Genomic DNA, 22,996 nt, shown 5'->3' on the forward strand with positions numbered 1-22,996 from the left:
AGATAGATAGATAGATAGTTGTTGTTTTTTTTTTTCCAACAATGTTTATTTGCTTACCAAAAGCTAGAAGAGGCATTTTTTTTCTGTCACAGCAGAGCAAAACACATTTTAATAATTTTTTATTTTTTTTAAGAAAAGGAAAGAAGGTTACTATGAAGGACTTTAGCAGAACAGATTTTTGGTTTTGCAAACAAACTACTGCTTAAAAACTTTTAGGCACTTGTCAAGGTGTGACATGGTCAGCATCCATGCTGAAGTATTACCCTCAAGATTGTAATTCTGTGATAAAAGTATGTCAATTTCCAAAGTTTCCTGCAGGAAGAATGCAAATAATTTAGCAACTAGTCTTATCAAATAGCAACTAGTCTTCACTTTGCATAAGTAACGATTCTTATGTTGATGTGGTGTTTTTCAAACATGAATCATTTTGTTTTGAGCATTCCTATTTACAAATTTTTATACTTCATTGCTGTTAAGATTCTGTACCAGCCTTTCTGATCTTAATTTCCTCAAGGGCTCTTGTTACATTTGTATTAGGGTTGGGCATATTTTATTATGTCTTATAGAGGTACCTTTACATATGCAAACTCACAAGCCATTGTTGCTCATGCAGTTAGACCCACTGAAGTAAAGAAGAACATTTATCTGAATAGAGGCATGCAAAAGAACTCCCAAACATCCCAAGGTAAGAAATTTAATCTTGTTAGCACAAATCTGGTTTGGGTCTGTATGAGAGAACCTGCATGCATCTGTCCAATCCCAGGGGTTTTTACATCATTTCTCTGAATTAAGTTAATATGATCCACACTTTCCCCCTCCCCCATTTCTTTTGAATCATGGGAAAGTTTAAGATTTTACTTATGATACATTTAAAAGATCAATCTTCAGCAAGTCTTCTGAATGAAGTTTATCGTACAGTATACTTCAGAACATAAATAATAACAATAAACAAATAAATGAAAACAAAATAATACAAATATATTCAGGCATCAGGAATATCAACAAACCCTTTACAGTATTATTGTTGGAACAACCTGATGACTTTCTCTCTTCAAGAAATTGATGATTTTCAAAAAGTGAGAAGAGCAAGTCAGGCAGGCTGGGAACCTGATAGAACACACCATCCCTTATTTTCTTTGTTTCCTGACTGTTATATCTCATTAAGAATTATTTTTAATACCAAGAAGTTTCAGAGTTTTAGCTGTGCAGTCTGTTGACTTCAGAATTACTTTGACAGTGTATGCTTGTTTGTCATTTGTGCATGTATTCAATCCCAGACTACAAGGTTACAAAATTAATTTTGCAAGGAAGCAGTTGAGATACCTCCCAACATGTACTGGTGGCACCTCACACACAGACAGCTGTCTAGGGGACCTCCATGTCCCATCTCTTTCCACTCCTGCCTTTGCCCATCAGATCTGGCTGAGGCCTGGAAACAGACTGAATTCTCCCTGTGATGGGCAACAGCAGAGGAGAGGTGCTAGATTGGACCTCCACAGGCCCTTTTGTGCTGTCCCCAGTATCTGCCTACTCCCTTTAGAGCTCCTCTGGTCTCAGGATCATGATTTCAAAGGCTGCTTTGGGTAGTTGAGTAATGTGGATTGAATTCTACCCCCGCTTTCCCTTTGTAGTGTGATCATCGAGCTAAAAGCAATGAATAACTTAAATTCTTCTTAGAGTCACTCTTTAAAATCATATTTCTCACTTCTCCCCAATACATTCCTTCAAGAAAGAGAGCATAGGGAATTACACCTGAGAGGGAAAATTTAGATTTTCTTCTTTCATTACTTCCTACTCAGAAGTAAAAGCACAAACAGTGACATTCTGTTAAATAGCTTAGAATGCTCTTGACACTTTTATTTCAAGCAAGACTGCAGAAGTAAGGCATCATGCAAATCATTCAACACTATGAATTTGTAACAAAATTCAGAATGACATCTTACTCTTTAAAGGCTTCCTTTTTATAATTTTTTAGGATTCAGTATTGTGATATTTAAAAGACATTTAAATACACAGAGAAGTGTTTGTTTTGGCATGAGAGGACAATAAAAATGGTAATATATTGGCAAATAGATGAATACTGAATTACACAGAGACAACAATTTGCCATTCAAAGTCATTCTGAATTTTAAAAATTAATCACAGAATTGGTAAAGTCAGAAGGGACCGCAGTTGGTCATCAGGTTCAACCTTCCTACTTAATCAAGGTCATCCCCAGAGGACATGGCACAGAAATGTGTCCAGACCATTCTTGGATATCTCCAGTGTGGGAGACTCTACAACCTCCCTGGGCAATCTGTTCTAATGCTCAGTCACCTGCAAAGTAAGGAAATTTTTCCTCATGTTCAGGTGGAATTTCCTATGCCTCAGTCTCTGCCTGTTCCCTCTTGTCCTGTTGCTTGATACCATCTAGAAGAGCCTGGCTTCATCCTCTTGACATCCTCCCTTCAACCTCATTAATATACATTAATGAGGTTCCCTTTTAGTTGTCTCTTCTGAAGGCTGAACAGGCCCAGCTCTCTCAGCCTGTCCTAATAAGAGAGATGATCCAATCCCTTATTCATCTCCATTGCTCTCCATTGGACCCACTCCAGGAGCTCTATGTCTTTCTTGTGCTGGGGAGCCCAGAACTGGACACAGCACTCCAGGTGTGACTCACCTGGGCTCAATAGAGGGGCTGGATCACCTCCACCAACCTGCTGGCAATGCTCTTCCTAATGCACCCAAGGAGACCATTGGCTGCCTTGGCTCCTGGACAGCGTGTTGTCCACAGGGCCCACAGGTCCTTCTCTGCAAAGCTGCTTTCCAGTGGTTTGGCCCCCAGCCTACACTGGGGCAGGGGGTCATTCTTCCCCAGGTGCAGGACCCTCCAATTGCCTTTGCTGAATTCCAGGGAGAGAAGACAGTTAACCAGTAGGTGTTCTATTACTGAGTATTCAAATTGTAACAATCTGTCTCTTCACATTGTAATATAGGTCTGAATTGCAAATTATTCAGTCTTGAAAATAAAATTTGGTCTGCTTCAGGCTCTCAATTATCAGCTTATTCGTGATCATATACTGTTTTAATGTGTGGTCATCCCAAAGCTGTATACACTGAATAGTTTTAGAACTCTGTGTGCTCAGCTTTCCATGTATGTATATATTCCATTTATTGAATAATATTCTGTGATACTGGAAGTGCCTGGAATTGTAGAACTATGGCAGCTTGAGGCTCAGCCCTTTATACTGTCTCTGAGAGGCCACACACTGAAAGCCCACAGTTGTATAAGTATGACAATATAAAAAGCATCAAACATTAATTTCCTGGTTTTTTAGGGGTCAAGTATATGAATGTAGCTGCAGCCCTTTTTCCTGAGGTCAGTTATTGGATAGTCTTTAGTGACTCCAAGAAATGGCTGATGTTTTAAAAGATGAGTTTTAAATACCACTACTTGCTGCTATGAAAAACTTACTAATACACTCATCACTACATCATTCCTTGGGGAACTATGCATGCAGAGGTTATTTGAGCAGTGTCAAACCTTAATGGATAATCCTTGTATTAATTTTGAAGGAAAGGTGTTCTCAGGCACAATTCTAAGGCATGAAGCATGTCAAAACAATCTTCATTTATTTGATGAGTATCCAGAATCAGTGATTAGAAGTGTGATTTCATTACTCTCTTACACATTGCATGTTCTTGCAGTCCTTGACTGCGTAAAAATATCACTTAAGTAGCAAGATGTACAAACTTCAGGATATCATCAAAGCCTGGAGACAACCAAACACGTTCACACAGGAAGAGTTTTACCATAGGCAAAATTCAAATGTTACATCAGCTATAATGTTCTTGAGGCCAATAAATACCAGTTAAAAGTGAATTGATATCTGACACTTTGGGAAGTTGTCCTCTTTCTCAGTTACGTTCTGGTGTGGTGTGACCATTTAGGGCTGTTCTCATATATTTATACTTCTTGGCATTTGAAGACATAGCTTTTATATCTGTATGAGTTTTTACTAGATGTTCTTTTTCATATAACTTTGAGATTCATACCTCATCTTAAATTGGCCAGATATATTAGGTGATTTTTTTCAAACTGAGTTGCAAAACATCTGTATGTTGGGTTTTTGCATTCTTACCCAGGGCACAGATTATTCCTGTCACCATGTCTTTTGACAGAAGAGGAATATGAAGTCAGCTACTTGCTCATGTTGTGAGAAAAGAACACTTGTATCATCTCCCTTATTGCTGAAAGGAATAAATCCTCTCTTGTTCCATGAAATTGGACTGCTTTTGTGACTTTAAAATGTACAAAATAAAGTGCCTCTGGAGTTTTTCACAGTAAACCAGTGATTTTGGTGTGATTTGAAAGGATGCAGCAATCTGTTCAACTTTCACATGCCTTTGTCCCCTAAGTCAGAAATTTCTCTCCAAACATTGCAGTAGCTTTGCCAGATGAGATCTTCATTGACCAACACTGCTAAAAGGGCAACACTTGGGAATGAGTTTCCTTTGTGTAAAAAGTCAGAAGCTCAGTTTCATTTAGTTATAGCCGAAAGGCCTTTTCTCTTTGACCATCTCTTTTTGTTTCGTTACTGAATGTATTTTTTTTTCCAGCAATATTGCTTACCTGTGGTTTCTCTGCTGAGTTTCTTTTCCACTTGATTTCAGGCTCCTAGTGTGCAGATTGATGATCCATGATGAAATGTCTTTGTGGTTGTGAATCATCTAATGGCCTAGTTTTCTTTCACAAAAACAAAAAGCAAACACACAAAAAAACCCCCAAAAACAAACAAACAAAAAAACCCCAAAAAACCCAAAACAAAACAAAAACCCCCAAAAAGATAACTAGCTGTATTGCAAGCTGGAGTTCCATTGTATGTTTTCTAGAAACATTTTGATTGCTAAGAATGCAGCCAGGCAGTGCAATAGGTGCAAGATGAAAACTTTAAGAGTGAGTGGAGTTCTGTAAAGTGACCCATGAGACCAATACCAACTATTACCTGCTCTGCTTCTCTCTGTGTATTAGTGCATGTGACAGTGTTCTGGCTGGTCTGATTCAATGACATTTCCCTGATTTTGATCCCTTCTCCCAAGACTGATGGGTCCTGCTCCTTGCCTTCTCTCTTCTCCATACATTGCCTGAACATTAATTGCTTTTCTTATGTACACCACTAGTGTACATGAACTATTATCTTTTTCTTGTTTAAAGCGGTGGGGGCCATTCTCTGAAATGACATCTCAGTGTGCTCCTTCTCTGCTCTTTTCATTCTGCTTGAAATGTTTTGTGTGTCTTGCATGAAGTCAAACAATTCTTTTGATACTTGACCCCACAGATTACTGACAGCCCAGTTCTTCTTTATTTCTGATGCAGTGCAACATTATCCTGCTAAAAAAAAATCTATTTAAAATAACATGATCCAGGAATTTAGCACGAATCCTGCAATTCATGGCCATGCTAAGCAGTATTCTGTTTCACAAGTGGTCCCTTTGAAGTCGGTTTAGTTACACATGCTTACATCATGTCTGAACTTGGTCCACTGTGTTTACAACATGCGTATTTGATATTGCACAGTGGGTGTACATAACTTAAAAAATAATAAAACTTTTATTGCTTTGAGTAGTGTGCACATTAAAGAACAGATTTTCATTTGCATCAAGGCTCTTTGTGCTCCTTTGGCTATGCAAAAGGCCTTAAAACTGGCATAAATTCCATTAAAGACCAGTTGAAAAATCCCTTTTCACAGCCAATGCTGTGTAAAATGGTGCTGCATGTAAACCAAAATGGAGCCCTTCCCAAAGGAGATTTTTAAATTTCAAGGCAATATTTTAATTTTTTTGTTCTATCTTCCTGTAATAAATATACAATAGAATTAATCACTGCAACTTTTTTTTAATCTTAATTTTAATATACCATGTTGTAGTAAACATTCTGTGATTAGGAGTTGACCTTTTTATCCTTTCGAGTTTCAATCAAATGTTACCACTTTTTCTATTTACCTGCAAGCAATGTTCATATAAACAATAAAAAGACTGCTTATTTCTTAAATTACCTCAAAGAAGCAAAACCAAAAAGGATTATACCAAGAACATAATGCTAATGGGAATTTGTTTCTTCAAAATTGTATTTCTGATTCCCAGCTTGGGAAAGGAAGGAAATGCATAAAACCATATTTTTGAGGAACTTTGAGGTAGATTTTTATGCCTACACCTTCTCAAATCTATGCTTTGTTTTTAAGCTCCGGTTCTAGTCCATAAACATAAAATAAGCATTTAAGCAGCTGAAAAAATAATATACTGAAGCTTCAGGAATCTGGAAGGTCTGTGTTGATGGTCCAAATATCAACAAGGTGGAGGGCCTTGGGTCTCAGCAACCTCTTGTAGAACTCCAGACTGGAAAAAGAGCAGTTGGAAAAGCTGCCCAGTAGAAAAGGACCTGCTGGTGCTGGTTGTCAGCAGCTGAACACGAGTCAGCTGTGCCCAAGGCTAACAGAATCCTGACCTATATCAAGAATAGTATGGCCAACAGGACCAGGAAAGTAATTGTCCCCCTGTACTCAGCACTGGTTGGGCTGCACTTCAAATCCTGTGTTCAGTTTTGGGCCCCTTATTGGAAGACAGACATGGAGGTGCCAGAGAAAGCCCAGAGAATGGCAATGGAGCTGGGGAAAGGTCTGAAGCACAAGTGTGATGAGGAGGGGCTGAGGGAGCCTGGAGAAAAGGAGACTGAAAGAGTACCTTATCACTCTCTGCAACTGCCTGAAAGGAGGTTGTAGTGCGGTGGGGATCAACTTCTCCCAGGTAACAAGTGCCAGGATGAGAGGAAATGGTCTTAAATTGAACCAGGGAGGGTTTGGATTGGATATTAGAAATAATTTCTTCACTAGATGGGTGTCCAGGCATTGGAACCAGCTTCTCAGATAAGTGGTGGAAACACTGTCCCTGGGAGTGTTCAAAAAACATATGGCTGTGGTACTTGGGGATATGGTTTAGTGGTGAACCTGACGGTTTTGGGATCATCATTGGACTCGGTGGTCTTAGAGGTCTTTCCAGCCTTAAAAATTCTATGATTCACCTTGTACAGAAAAAATAACTAACAACTAGAAGTACTGTAAGTGTATTAGTTGTTAACTGGTAAAGAATATTGCCTCTTGAAGATGACATTTTATTTCAAGCAGTAGACAAGAGCTTGTGATATCTGGATCCATTTCTCAACTGTAGCACACTCATTGTTTGACTTGGTAATTCACTTAGTCTCTGCTCATCTCTCTATCTGTATGTCAGTCTGCCTGTCCACGTGTCTGTTAATCCTTCTGCCTTGTAGAGCTGGTGTAAGGTAATGACACTTACGCTTTGTGTACAGGATTCTACCTAATACATGTAGGGATTTGCTAGAGTGGAAAAAATGCTTTATGTTATTGTCAGTCTTCCCTGACTTTTCATGTTATTCTCCCCACCAGAGAAAAACAAAATGGCTGTTAAAAATCTTAAGGGAGAACCCCTGGGTGTGAAACCAGTGTATGACTGTACAACCATGTTAGAAGATCTTTTAATAAGAAGATTTCCCGCCTTGACATAGAATATTTGGTTTCTGCTGTATAGAATGTTTATCTATACACATCTAGTTTACAGCTTTTCTATATGGTTCCTGAATACATCCATCTCATCTTCCTTATTCTTTTTAAACTGGGGGAAAATAGGCAGTGTATTGGAATTTTTTCTTTTTGTGCTGTAGGCTACACTTAAACACTGAGGTCTTAGTAATTTATGTTTTTAATGGAGAGGGGTTTTTCCTTTTGGGTCATTTTCACAGAGAAAGCTAGGTTGTCCAAACATATTCTGAAATACATTGGGGGATTATGGTTTCAACACATGCATGCCTAGGGCCAAAGTATGAGTAACACAAAATTTTTTTTTTCCATTCCATGAACAAACCACTGTTTTGTGGTGTAATACAAAACATATCTAAGCAGTTTAGATCACTATCAGGCATTACAGCGTTAGGTTTTCTATTTATGTGACTACCCAAAGCTCATTAGAAACTCATTTTGTAGCTCTAGGGAAGTAAGAATAAAAAGCACTGAAAAATAGTACATTGTATTCTGTTCTAATTATACTCTATTTACTGTACTTACTAATATATATCAAGTGTATAATTTTATAGTTACTGAGCCCAACTTCCAAAACTTGTGAAGTCCAGGACTGTTCATAAAACTGTTGTGCATGCAGCTTAACTGTGCAACTTTGATTGGAGAAACTAGCTTTTTGTGCATGCAGGCAGACTGTTAATTGCTGGTGCCTTCATGTAATATGAATGAATGTCCTTGAAGTGCAGTGTTCTCCAGTTCCTCCTCTTCACCTGCTCTTAGGCCCACAACAAAGTTGGTGGTTGCCAGGCCCAAAGAGATTATCAGAAGGAAACAGATCTGAAATACCAGAAAACACTTGCAAATATAAGAGCTCAGATACTGAGTGTGGATTTTCACTATTCAGCTCTACATTCTGACTGCTGGTGTGAGCCTTTATAAAAATCACACCAGTGCTCTCCTTAGTCATGCAGGCAGAGTCTCCATCAGACTAAGCTTGTGCAAATGGGAAGAATCTGATGTGTTGACATAAGATATTAATGTATGAGAACATGATAGACTATAGAGCAAGGAAGCGGGGCAGGACATCTCCTTTTAAAGGGACAGTATTTTTAATTGATTCTTACTGTATAGTCAATTTTTTCTTTTAAACTACAGCTCTGTGCCTCCTCTGGCATTAGTCTCATCTTTTAGTGAAAGGATAAATGCAGAATGCAGCACAGACAAGTACTAAAGATTCCCCAGTTAAGAGCAGAGAGATGGAAAATAAATCCATTAGCCAAGAGAAAAAATACAAGGTTTTCGGCAACCTAGTTAAAACCCAATTATTATCTTCATGCTGTTGCCCCTCACCCTGAATGACTTTTTGTAATAATCCAACCAAAAATGAGGTTCAATTTTTTTTTTTTGTAATGTATAATGAACCATTTCCCCAATACTAAAAAGCTTATCTGTATGTGCATTAGTGGATTAGAAGCACACTTCACAGGTGGTGTAATACACAGGTCTGAAGTACACTCAAGGCATACACTGAATCCTCATGAGGCTGCTCAGTCATGGTGTATATTATAAGAGGATATTTAACAGTGTTCTAGGTTATATCACACAGTTTAAAGTAAGACGTGTTTTTGAAGAAAAGCTGTGTATGAAAATGTTCCCTAAAATTCAGATAGAATAATCCTTTCTTCATGCTCTCACTGTAACATATTACAGCAATAAAAGGAAAGGACTATGATGCAGACTGAAAAAAATATGCCTGATACACAAAATAAATGCCGGTTTCTTAATCTGTCTTCTAGTGTATTTTGGTGCCCATATATCCACATATAGTGAGAAGATGTCATTAAATTAAACCACAGATATTTGTCCCCAGATTAAGGTCACTTTCACTTCTAGGCTCGCTTCTTATTTATTTTAATTAATGAGTGAAAGCTCTGTTTTTCTTCATCTTTAGCCTTTTTTCAGGCTTGCTGTTGTGCACCTTGTTATAAATTCCTTGGCTTCCAATCAGGGTTTTATGAGCATGGAGGATTGTATTTAAAAATAAAGATTCTGAACACCCATATGTTTTGAGGTACAACTCCTTTCCTCAGAGGGTATGTAAAACATAAAACAAAAAAGTCTATTTTATTATGGAAATCTGAAAACAATCAATGAGCCTCTTGTTCAAAGTAACACCAGGTTTGCTTTAATTTTCAACAAATTCAATTTTCTTTAAAGTGCCGTTTATATGCCCACATTGAATTATAATAGTTAGTAGTAATTTATTGGGGATATTATTCCAGGAATTTTTCTATCTTCTGCCTTTGACCCTAGGGATGCAATAGCAGGGTATCAAGAATGTATGGTGTAGTATGACACAATATGTAGTGCAGGAGAAAGAGCATTACAGAAGAAAGTTTGTTTAGAAAAGACACACTGATTGTGTTATTTCAAGTTAAACAAACAAAATCATTTCCATAGTGTTTATAAACCATAAGGCTACTATTTACCATTGATTTTTCCCTTTTTTTCCCCCATTAAACTGTCTTCACAGCCAATGTGTTTTCTTGCATGATTCTAGAAGAGAGTCATTGTAGCACAAAAATTAAGCAATGTTTGTCCCAATTCAAAGCTAGTGGTAACAAATAGAAAGTGTCTGCTGTGGGTTTTGGATGAAGGCAAGAATATTGTTTTTCTGCTAGTTTCTCTGTATAAACTAAAGATTGTGTGACAGAATTTGGGATTTTTTTCACGTTATTTGGATCTTGAACCCTTTTAATCTTTTCAGTAGAGCCTTGCCATTATTTTCTTGTAAACTTTTGGTTTAAATATTGCAAGATACTGTTCAGGTTTTCACAGAAACAGAGTCCACCAATAGAAATTTCTAAGGCTATTAGTCTAGTGTGAAAAGGTTTTAGTGGGGCTTTACTTTCTCTATTTTTCTTTTTTTTTTTTCTTTTTTTTTTTTTTTTTTTTTTTTTTTGTAGTTGCCTCTTGTTGTATGAGCTATGATTTAGAACTGTGGGGAAACTGATATTTACAAACCCTTAACCCTTTTGCATGCTTTATGTCTGGCATCAGGACTTTTCCCCATGTCTTTTAAGTAAGCCTCAAGAGACCATTGGAATGAAGAAATAATGCATCTTCCTTCCCCAGCCTTCTTCACGTGACTGGAATTGAGGCTGCTCAGTTCTGTGAAGCTGAAATCTCTTCCTTTGAGTTAATCTTGATCCTTCCATAAGTGAGACTAACCAGGCAGAGCTATTTTTGCTCTTGTTTAAGGGATTTCTTTCCTCCTGATGATAGATTGCATTGATATTTGATGAACATGTTACTAAACACAAGACTGTTATTTGAGATGTGAGAAATATTTTAAAAACACTAATGGTAAGATTTATACAAAAATGTCCCTTAGCCTCATTCAGGGAATAATATATAGTGTTGATGGCCCTTATTCCCTCCCTACAAAGCAATGTTGTAGAAAAGGCCACAAGCCCTGGGAGATCAGATTCTGTTTTCTGTGGCCCCACAAAAATTTGATTATTCAATATCTCTTTTGTCTCTCCTCAACTAGAAGACCCTTTGCCTAACCTTTATATTTGTGCATGTAAGACTTGCCATTTTTGATTGCCGGAAACAGTAGTGCCAACGCAGCTGATTTAGCAGTGTCATTTCTGCTAGGCCACCCAAAAGACCAGTGAGTTGGCTGTCTGCCTGTAGTCAGGTGTGCTCTGGTTGTAGATGTGCTCTTCTTTTACTGCTGCCATCTTTCCAGTAACACATCATCACTCCTGCACTGTTTTGATGATATAGCATGTTTACAGATTGCTGGAGCAGCAGCACTCTTTGACAATGTGCTATTGCAATAACATCGTGAGAGACAGCTATTTTAGGTGTGTTTTACTCCAAGGGTGCTTTCTTCTCAGGCAGTAGAGCTGATCTCAGGATTGCCTTTGGAAAATGTTGAGACAAATAAAACTGAATCTTTCAGATTGACCCATAAATGATGGAAGTGTGAAGGTGAAACATCTGAGTCACAGCGGGCCTTATGGCAACTCTGTCTCTAATGGGATTTTTCATGTAGTGCTCTCATATCCTCCAGAATCCCTGAGCAACAGTAATTTGCATTGTTTCTTGTTTTACAGTATAACTAAAAAAATCACTGTTTAGTGAGAAGCATTCTTGTTTTGTTTTAATCATTAGGTGGCTTTTAAGTTGTGGGCAGAAACAGGCATGAAAACAAAGGGCGTCTGAGCTTCGAAAACTGGGAGCATGGTAGGAAAGAATAGCACTTTGGCACAGCACATCGGTGGTACAGGATAACATTTTATGTAACAGGATACAGACCGCAGGGCAGGCAATTGGCACCGCAGGAGAGCACTTTATGTAACAGGAGAGATAATCAGCATGTGGCTGGCATCATGGCTTAGTAACACATACAATGAGATGGGGAACAATTACATTCTTTCTCTCTTTCTCTCTCTCTCTCTCTCTCCCCCAGAGGTTCCTGAGGGGAAATCCCTTCTGCGTCTCTGAATAAGTATGTGATATTAGATATATTTACTGGGGGAAGACAGGGATCCAATTCAATTGTGCTAAGCTTTTTATTTGTCTTAATTTAGTTTTTAAAAACATGCCCTTTGCTCACTTGCTACTGTTGGGGGGACAGACTGAACAGTTGAAAGCTTTTCTAAGAAAAAGAGTAACTTTTTAATCACTGAAGTGAGCAGTAATTTTTGGCAAAACTAATATACTACCAAGAGGCAATTTTAATAAAACAGTCCAGTGCTTCAGAAGCTCCTGAAGTAGTAGCAATTTTAAGGAAATACGAGGATATATTTCTTTCACTGCTTCTCTTTTTAAACCTTTAAAAGAAAACCACAGTGCCCCTTTGGTGCCTCTTAAGTGGATGCAACTGTTGATTTAGAAGAAAGACAAACTGGTCTTTATGGTTAAGCATTTCAGTCCAACACCCTCTTTTAAAAAGCTAAGTACTTTAAGATTTTGTTTAAGGTTGCTCACTCAAATCCAGAGGGACTGTAAAACGTTGGCTGTGGAAAACCAATCTCCCCACACCAAAGTTTCTTTGGTAGGACTCCAGGAAGGCTTTGGGGCATCCTGATTTCTGTTCACTCTTTGGCTTATAGTATTTCCTCCTTGTCTACTGAATAGGTGAACTACTTTCATTTGCTTATGAACAAATGGCCTGATGTATGTTTTGCACTAGTTTGTACACTGGTGTAAATTCATGTATGCCAGTGTCAGGGAAAGAAGAGTGAGTTACACTGCAATATCCATAATTTCTTATCAAACTAATAATCTGTTGCATTGGATATCATGTTCTGAAGGAGTCTCACAATTCAGTGTGCCAGAACCCTTCAGATTAAGTTGCACCCTGTGTAGTATTGAGGATTGAAAGGGTAGGGTAGAAACAGGGAATAATTTGTAATTATCTCTAGTAGTTCCATAGCTGTCACATGCTTGCCTTTTGGAGCACATGATTGTACACCTCATTTCCAAAATCTGAAACATGTGCCTATGCAATTTCACACAGGCAGATACTTAAACATGTGCATTTCTAAATTTACCAGCTGATTATAAAATTGAGTGATTCCTGTAATTACAACATTAAGAATATTGCTTAAAATATGTAAATATATAGTGCAATATGTCAGTAATTCACAGAATTCCAGGATCACAGAATGGCTGAGGGTCCACAGGAGGTCACGTAGTCCAACCTTCCTGCTCAAACAAATATCTAATGATGCTAGGGAAAGAAATGTGTGAATGCCTGTTTGCAGCACTGTTCCTACTATTCACTGTAAAAGTGTATGCAAAATAGTATTACAGTCAAAATTTAAATAGATAAAAGTAACTCATGTAAGTTTATATTACATGCATGTAACACAGTACTAATACACTGATGCAGCTGAAATCAGTCTTCAGATGGACTCAAATGTGGTCATCTGTAACAAGCACATGTGCTTAGAGATTGGTATCCACAGTTTATTTTGGGTAGAATGCAAAATCTCTTTAAATCAATGTGAAATTACTATTAACATGAATAAAATGTAGATTGTACTCTAGGACTGAAATCCTTTCTCTTACCCTCCATTGCAATCCATTTTTTGAGTCTCTGTGCCTAAAAATGTCCTCCAAAGTATGTATACACGCATATAATTTAGCACACAAAATTGACATGTTCATTTAGAAGTTCTTTGTCAAAAAGTAGCCCCCACATGAGGATGCTCATTACCTTTTAAAGGCTACATTAATGAAAAAACCCCAACCTTATTCTTAATGATATGTATCCAGCTGACAGTTTGAAAAAGCTTGACAGTATAACCTTTCCCTATTCATGATAAGGTCTGACTTAGCCTCCTCAAAAATTGACCTACAGATCATATCATTGTCCTAATAGGTGAACTATCACAGTTTTAAATCCCATTATGTTTCTTGAAATATTCACCAGAGACAGAAAGAGTAGGGAAAATGAAGAAGTTTATTACACTTCAGTTACTTATTGCAAGTCTGTTCCTCTACTGAGAAAAGAAATTCCAGCTCCTGCTTTAGGCTTCTGTCAGAGGTCTTGCTAGGAAATGGTCAGGTGGATGGGCCTAGCTGGGAGGGTTACAGAGTATAGAACCATTGTAGCATAATGTGTTTGCACCAAGGATTTGTTCTGTTTTTTTGCCAGCTAGACAAGATTTGTTTCTTCTTTAGTTCAGAACATTCTAAATAATTAGATTTTCAATATAAAACAGCAGTAACAAGAATACACAGTTCATTCACAGTTTTCAATAATATAGCTCTTCTATTACATAAACCTTGCTTCCATCTTGCTTTTCCTTTCCTTGTTTTAGTTTTCTACCCAGACTTGATATATCCACTAATGCATAGAAAGTTATCACTATTGAAGTGCAGTAAGGGTGATCTTTCATGTCTTTTTTTAAATTTTTTTTTTTAAGGAAAACAAAAACCTTGAGGTTTCAGGCAAAGTTGGGTTCCGTTTTACATGGTGAAAAATAAAAATGCCATGCCATTAGATGTATAGCTCCAAGGACCCTGGTGCTAGTTCAGAAATGAAAATATTCCAAGATGAATAGGATCTGGGCCTAATTTCTCCTTTTGATTTCTGGGGTTGGGAAGAAATAAATGGGCTCCATATTTCTGAGAACAAGTTGTTGTGAGCAGCATTTATACAGCTGTGTGGAGGGGGAAGCCTTTTGCTCACCTTCCTGCAGTGATCTAGTGATAGCTTAGAAATGTGTCTGCAAGAGAGTGTCTTGGTTCATGAAGCTGGAAAAAGCAAATGTCTTTTCATGTGTGAGGCAGTGAGAATTATGCCCTTCAAATTAGGGAACTGACATATCATGCAATATTTGTGTCTGGTGTCAAGTAATTAGCCCATCTCAAACACTAATATTAGATTTGCTGTTTGTCCTTCAAGATGATTCCATAATTCCTGGAATGCTTACAGAAATTTTCCAGTAAGGGACTGAAGAGCACTACATAACCTGCATATAGTTACCAGACACTGAACAGTAAAGGAGTTTCCTCTCAATTTTTTGTTCAGGGTTTATTTGATTCATTTACCATGCTAACAGGGGGAGTGAAGGTGATCAAAAAAAAAAAAATAGAGAAAGAGCAACCAAATCTGAAATTAGAAGTTTAGAAAAAATTTTCTGAGAATTCATTTACAAGCTAAGTATGCACCATGAAATTGTGCTGTTTCTCCATGCAGAAGTTTTCCTTATGCAGTTGCCTTTTGAGACCCTCCTTGAAACAGCTCAGATCCTGACCACCACATCAGCTAAATACTTGCCAAGGACCTTGCAGGTCATTGAAGTGAGCGAGTCTTTGACTTGGAGAAGTTAGTTGTATCCATCACCTGTATAGGGTGAAATTTTGTATGTGCCTTGCAAATGTAAATGCAGCTGTCTGAGAAACAGAGAGTAGAAGCATATATGTTGCAGTGAGTGAAGGCTGGATATTTGAAGGTTTATTCTCAATATGTTATGTTTTCACTTGTAGCCCAAGGTTTTCTGCCTGACTCTATCACCATCTTTCAGAAAACACAGAGAACAAGTGTTTTTCTGAAAGATCTTATCATTTTTTAAATATGATAATATATAAAATATTCCTGAATTCCAGTGCGTTGCTTTGAGTATTGTATGAACAGCTCTTTTAAATTCCTCTCTTGTGTATTGTTACATAATTGCCCTATTGATTATCTATTTAGTTTTTATAAAAGTTATATTGATACTGTCATGTAGAATGTGGTAAGAATAATTTGAGTATTTTTTTTATTATTATCTCTATGTCTCTTAAGGTAGTGCTAAAAATATGATTTATGTCAGACAAACCTAGATAAAATGAAAGTTAATATTCTATTTAATGACTGATCAGTGGGAAATAGTTTAGACATAAAGTAAAAGTGATTGGTATATAGAGAATGGAACCAAGGCATTGTTATGCTTTGAGAGTTTTTATGTGAGGAATTTGGGAGGGCAAGGGTACAAGTTAAAATGTGTTCCCTGTAGCCTTACAATAAAATCTTTTCTGGTGTTTGTCACTGCAGAAATAGTGGCAGAGTCTTGGAACCCTGGGTAAGGCCTGCTTGCTTCTAGCTTTGGGAAATTAGGCCATTTTTTGACAACCACATAAATTTGGAAGTATTGAGCTGGTGACCGTTGCTGGTAATCTCCCATTAGCCATCTGCATAATAAACACATTTGTTTCGCTGTTTAAGAGATGAAAAATTGTTATTTGGCTAGTGCTTTTGGCTGACAGAGATTCTTCCCTGTCATTTCTGAAGCTTATGGGCAAGAGGAAGTATTAAGCTCTCCTTGCTGATATTTTGAGATGAACAGAAGTTTTCAGATTTTAGGGGTATCGGGCTACTACTGTAATGAGAACCAGCTTGAAACAAAGGGAACTAAGAACAAAATCATATGTTTCGTTTTCCCCATCTAACAATATTTGGGTTTTTTAATTTTTTTTTAAATTTTTATTTTTGAACAATTCAAGTCCTGTGGACATATGAGGCAAGGACAGATTGTTGCAGCTGTTGAGCTTATTTTTTTATTCTCCTTACTATATTTCCAACAAAAAGAAGAAGGAAATTTAAACTTTGTGTACAGTCAAAAAATTATTCAAATGTCAGACGGGATCAGAGAATAGGAGAGTCTTTGTTCTTCACCTTCTTTTGAACTACAAGCTGTCAACTATTCCTAAAGTTAGCACAGCAGATATGTAAGAACTTAATGTATGTGGTAAGGTCTATGTAGTTCATACAGTGAAGGTAGACAAGATGCAAATGTTGATATAATATCTAGCCTGTGTTTCTTCTGAGGTGCATCCCTGCCACACTAGAGCAGCAAGGACTTTGCTTTTAGTTTCCAGATAATCAGAGAAACAGAAGAATTCTACAAGCTTCAGTCAGGCTAGCTGTTAGAGTGCATGATGCACTATTAACACTTTAAATGGTGTGGCTAGGAATACTCTCAGTTCTGTGGAATTATTCAAGAAAGATGGAGTAAAAGAGTGACGTGCAGGAGACGTAAATATCAAAGATGTGCCATTTTTTGTAGTGTATACCTCTCCTTCAAACAATATAAGAGCTGTTATCTGGAATGACTATGTAGCAGCCCTCCCAGCAGCTTCTAATCTTTCCAAGTGGTCGTAATTACAAGGCTTATGCAAGATAAATGTTAACTTGTTCTGCTTAAAGAAGCAATTCTAACTTTTTTTTCTTTTTTTTTTCCCCACCAATTTTGTATCCATTTTGCACTTTTACTAAGTTAAAACCAATGCTAGTCAGAATTAAGTCAAGGTCTTTGCCATGATATTTTTGCTGTATGTGCCTGGGCTGTTCCATTATACTACTGGGACGGAATATGTGTGACTGGTTCTGTCAATGCTGAAAAATATGTTCAGCTTGCTTGAGCTTTTCTGTGCAAGTCAGGTGAGAAGAAACTGTTGCTTTTTTATCTTATGAGTTCTGCTCTTAATGCTACATAACTTCTGGAGCAATGATAATGGTACTTAGGAGACAATTAGCATATAAGAATTTGGTTTCATTTAATCAGTGGTATGGCAAAAAGGAATTTCTGAACGGGAAAAGTACATCTGAACCAAGAAGGTTCTTTATTATAGCCCCTTCTGTCTGATTCTTATCTATTGTATCCTTCCATACCCTTTTCTATTTCTCTTCGTAAAAATACCCAAGTGTTTTTAGGTTCATTTATGTAATTTACTTTGATGAATAAACTTGTCAGCTTTCTCCATGTACTCAGTACTTGTGGAGTGATATATTGTATTGGAGTACTAACTAAATTCCCTTTTTATTCCTGTAGTGTTTTACTTACTTGCATTCCAACCTGTCCCAGACAACTTATTTCATTTTACCTTATCAGGCTTTTAAGGAATTTTAAATAAGACTGGTACTGTGTTACCTTGAGCCATGTCCTGGTTATTTACTTTTGGCTTACATGTGTCAATTCCCTCAATTTGGAATTTTGCTTTATTTTCACTTCTAAAGAAAAAATTCTGTTGATTCCTAGTAGAAGTGCAACGAGTTCACCCCTTTTCCTGTTGCTGCCAAAGGTCAGAATCATCTTCTACATTCATATCATATGCTTGTGGCCATTGCTTTTCTTTCCTTTTCTCCCCTGTGAATACATACTGACTCATTGAGCTTGTGTACCTTCCTTTAATATAATCTGCTACATTTCACACGCACTTGCTAATAAATAATTATTATTCATTTTGGTGTTTCCAAATATAGGTCTTGTTCCTTTTCCTAAGATGTCACCCAGGTGTAGCTTCTCCTCTTGCTTCTAACAGGTTATCTACACTTGGCTCACTCAGTTCCATCTTGTGATTTTTCTTACATTTTTGTTCTTCTCTTCCTTTGATTTGTGTGGTGCTGCCTCCTGAGGACAACCACATGGTGGATGCCTGGTTCCATTGTCCCACTGCTAGTGGGATCCTCAGTAACACATTTCCACTAACATGTCTGAATGTGATGTGTGACGAGAGAAACATTTACCAGAACCTTTTCTGAAGATACTGCTTACTATTTTCCCCACTCCCATACTCAGGTATCATGCTTCAGATAGCACAACAAGCTATGAATATTTGAAAAGCAGTAGATGCAACTTCTGAGTTGATGGAGATGAACACAATCATTAAAGAATAGGATTCCAGAAAAGCCCAGCAATAATATATGTAATAGACTCATTTTCTGCTTGTTTCTAATTATGGTATTGTATTTTGAAAGTTGATGTTAGACTCTAGCTTACCTCACTTTCAATCTAGCCATAGCTGACTGAAATATTGTGAGTGAAAATGGAACTTTTAGAAAATGGACTGAATAGGACAGTGGAAGCACATTTCCGTTTTCACATTAAGGTAATAATGTTAAGAATTTTCACATGGTGATCATGAGGAGCATATACATGTATGTATACATTAATATGTAATCCTACTTTCCTTTGCTTGTACCTTTGTGTCTTGGTTTTAAAGACAGGTGTCTGCCAAGGAAGACAGGAACCTCCCTTGGAATGGAAAATATGACCCCTTTCCCTCTGAATTATTATAACTTTGAAGTTAAGGGGCTTTCAGGAAAAGATATGGAAAAAGTAATAGTTCTTTACTAGTATGTGTAAGTATAACAAGGTAAAGAAACAACAACATTGGTAGCAACGACCAACAAGAACAGAAAACCCAGTGAAGTCTCTTCCCGCTCTGTGAGCGCTTTCCCCTCTGGTGTAGTTACAGTCGCAGCCGGCAGAGGCGCTGGTGGCTCCCGGCGGGCAGGGAAGTTGCAATGATCCCCCCACAGCTGCAGGGGGCGCTGTGGCGCCGCTTCATTCACGGCTCCCTCGCGTGGAGATGGTGGATGGGCTGGGTGGCGAGAGTGGGCTGCACCAGGAACCTTGGACCAGCGGCTGGAACGGCAGGGTGGGCTCACTCGGGGCAGCAAGAGCTAGCAGAAACTCGGCAGCTATGGAGGAGCTGCGCAGTGTCACAGCAGGCAGGGGGTTCTTGGCTAAAGCGTAGCAAAGAAACCTCGGAGCAGTGGCAGAGAAAGGGCAGGGGCTGGGCAGTGGCAGCCTGGCCCCCGAACATGGCCAGGAGAGGCTCCCTTAGAGGGGTAAGGAGCTCGGTGTCCCAGGGTTTTCCTTTAGGCACCCAAGCAGATGGTGAAGAGTTCTATTTTAGTGAGGTAGGATGTTAATAAGGTTAATAAGGTGCAGCGGCTGCTCCCACAAGCAGAAGTTCACTCATGGTAGGAGAAGGCAATAGGAGATGGAGCATCCCAGAGGCAGCACATTTTGCCCACAGTGACAGCAGCCTGTTTGCCCCCAAAGCCAACAGCGAGAGAGAGCTAGGAGCTAAGCCCAGCCCAAATCTCCAGGTATCTTTGCCCCTCTGAGGGAAACCCCTTGAGCTAAGAGAGTAGCCAGCAGCACCCTTACCCTGAACCACAGCAACTTCTTTTGTTTCACTGAAGTTTTGGTCTTTACTCTCTCTTAGCAACAGGCGGGAGAAAACTCCCAGAGGGGAAAGAAAACAAAAGGAGCCTACCTAACCTCCAACACTTTGTCAAGCCTATCGCATATTCAGCTCTAACTCATCAGTTTGAATTATCAATATGTATACAAACATAATTTCCTATTGTCATTAGTCTCTTTTTATTCTGTACCCCTCATGTGCTGAATATATTTGCAATTTAAAAAAAAAAAAATCCCTGCTGCTAACACTCTGCATTCCATTCCTACATCTGTGTATTTTGGGTTTGTGGTTAGGTTGATTTTTTTTTCCCCCAATTAATTTGATGCTGCAGTGTTAGCGTTCTTTTTAAGCATCTTTTAAACAAAGTAAGAACTAGCGTGTATTTTTTCATTGAATTCCTATCTCTGGACTACACAGCAGAGTGCACTGGTGACAGTAAAAGCAGTTATTTCTTCTTCCTGTCAAGAACACTGACCATCAGAGCAAGGGCAGTAAGAGTTCTCCATTCCTGACACATTTTATGTTTTTCCTTTACACTGCTGCTCAATTAAGTCTGACTTAAGTCAAGGCTTGGATGCAAGTTATACTAAAATACCACTAGAAACTAATACTAAAACTATGAAGTAGTTTACTTTGTCTCAGATTTGTATTAATTCATATTAATTCTGCATACACTAAGAGTCATTGGTGGACTTAAGAAGATGTTCATTTTTAAGAAGATGTTCATTGTGGTAATTGGGAGTGGGGCTGCAGCCGAGCCTCATTCCTAAGGGGCTACAGCTGTGCAGGACAGGTGACCAGTATTGAAGGTATGAGACATGGAGTGCTGAGGTGCACTGACCAATCACCAAAGAGAACAGAGGGCACACAGCTGTAAGGCATGTAGGATGAGGGGTACCAAAGGCTGGGTTAAAAGAAGTAGGGCAGAACTCGAAGCATTCTGAAGTGGTATGGTGTTGCTCTGTTTGAGCAGACACTGAAGTCTTCTGAAATGGTATGGTGATACTCTGTGTATCATGGCCGTCTCAACTGCGACATGTGCTGTGATATATGGTGTGACAAATTTTATTTTTTTAAGAGATTTAGATAAATTTCTAAATGTGAAGGTTTAGAAATCCATAAATATTTCTGAAAATTTGTTGTTATTAAGGAATTTATAATGCTTTTCATAAAAACACAGGGTGATTTATTTGAACTTTTCTTTGCTACCGTAATTGGGTATTTGTTGGATATGGGCTTACTAGTGAAAGGCCAGTCACATGCACAAAATTCCCTTTTATCTGCCCTTAGGCTTTGACACAGCTTATATTCTCTTTTCACTTGTACATAGCCAAGTATAACAGTACTGTAGGTATGATAGGGTCACTGGAAAATTGCACAAGTACATCTGCTGCAAGCTGTATTATCAGGTTCAGCTACACATCTTCAGTTTCTGGTACTGCTGTTATATACAGGTGTAGTTATGAAATTGTGCAAGTTTATTTCCTCTTTGCATATCTTTTCTTACCATCTGTTAGTGGATGAAGCAACTATGCTCTCTTCCTGTTCTCTTTAAATGATATAGTGAAAACATCAGAATTTTTATTTGAACTTTCACAGGTTCTCTGTGGACATCCAAACATCTGTTATAGAAAGTTGGTAAGATAGGAAATTTTTTAGTTTTCTAAATGGTTTTCAGAAAAGGTAAAAAGTAAAAGTTTCTCAGGAAAATACTCAAAAATAACGTACTTATTTTCCCTTTTGATATTGAATTATGATCTTCCATAGTCTACTGTTTATCTATCATTTATAGGAATAGTCAAATTAAATCCCACATCTGTTCATTTTTGACTTTGGAAAATCACCCAAGAAGAGAAAATTGTGAATATTAACTTCTCCCTTATGAAGTACTTAGAATAATCTAATTTTCTTTTAGGAGACTGTTAAATTGATTTTGATACTAGAACTGAGAATCAAAAGTTCTTTCTCTCCCCTTGTTCTATCTTTTGCAGGTCTCTAAGCCCTTAGTTTACTTAGCCTTCTAAACATTTGAGAAAAAGCTCTGTTCCTTGTTTTAAAGTGAAGTCACTGAGGAAGTTCAGTCCAGATTCACAGTGTTGTTTGGGCATGTGATTGGCTTTGAAGAAAATAGAAACTGTTTTCCCAGATTGTTAGTTTGGTTGGAAGTGACCTGTCCAGAGCAGCCAGTGACAGCTCACAGTCATATATTCACATCTGTCAGCTTCCAGGTTTCGAACAATCTATGCTAGAACTTAGTTTTCACCTGAATTTAGTGCAGTCTTGGCATTCACTGAGGCTCTCTCTCAGTGAGGTCAGGAGCAGCCCAAGTGCTGAATTCACCAGAGCAGTCCAAAGGAAAGACAAGCAATGGAGTTAAGTGTATTATTATGCCTTGTAACTGAATGTTCTAAGATAAAAACAAGTGGAAATAAATAATGGAAGAATGGTCATTTTAATAGAAATACATTATGTAGAACACCAAAAATAATATGCTTTTAGCAAAAAAAGTCACTATAGTTTATGATCTGATACATCTATGTGTTAATTTTCAAACTCTCAATCCATTTACTTAGGCATTGAATTCTGTCAGTACTGCTTTTGTAGATGCCATTAGAAGGAATTTTCTTTCACGAGGCTTTTGAATTATGATTTCTGTTAAAAGATATTGTTTTAATGTGTATGCTGTTCTAGTTTTTATAGGACAGTAACATACAGGAATAGAGAATGAAGGTGCCCAAGTATGCCAGATAAAAATGTCCTTGCATGAACGGTTAGTATGCTGCTGTGTGTTATTTAGCATTTTTGAAACCAATTCCAGACATTTTTATTGGAATGGAAAGATAAAACAAAGGTCTTTATTGCTCAGTGCTGTTTCCAGTGACATGAGTTCCAATAATTCTAATCTGACTGTTCCTTATCCTGCA

The 22,996-nt window shown here is 37.9% G+C and overlaps 1 protein-coding gene across 3 annotated transcripts in view; it reads left to right on the forward strand.

The window, feature by feature from the left end:
* SUGCT (succinyl-CoA:glutarate-CoA transferase) overlaps positions 1-22,996 on the forward strand; it is a 314,835-nt gene that overhangs the window by 179,800 nt on the left and 112,039 nt on the right. Inside the window, exon 13 of one of the 3 annotated variants that reach the window (XM_039715024.1) lies at positions 614-646. The exons of the other annotated variants lie outside the window; for them this stretch is intronic. Coding sequence (XP_039570958.1) covers positions 614-631 — 18 coding nt within the window. The 3' untranslated portion in view covers positions 632-646. Of the gene's footprint in view, positions 1-613; positions 647-22,996 lie in introns of those variants that run through there. 3 annotated transcript variants of the gene reach the window in all.

Source organism: Passer montanus, unplaced genomic scaffold, assembly GCF_014805655.1.
Source record: "Passer montanus isolate IOZ18808 unplaced genomic scaffold, ASM1480565v1 scaffold32, whole genome shotgun sequence".
Lineage (NCBI taxonomy): Eukaryota > Metazoa > Chordata > Aves > Passeriformes > Passeridae > Passer > Passer montanus.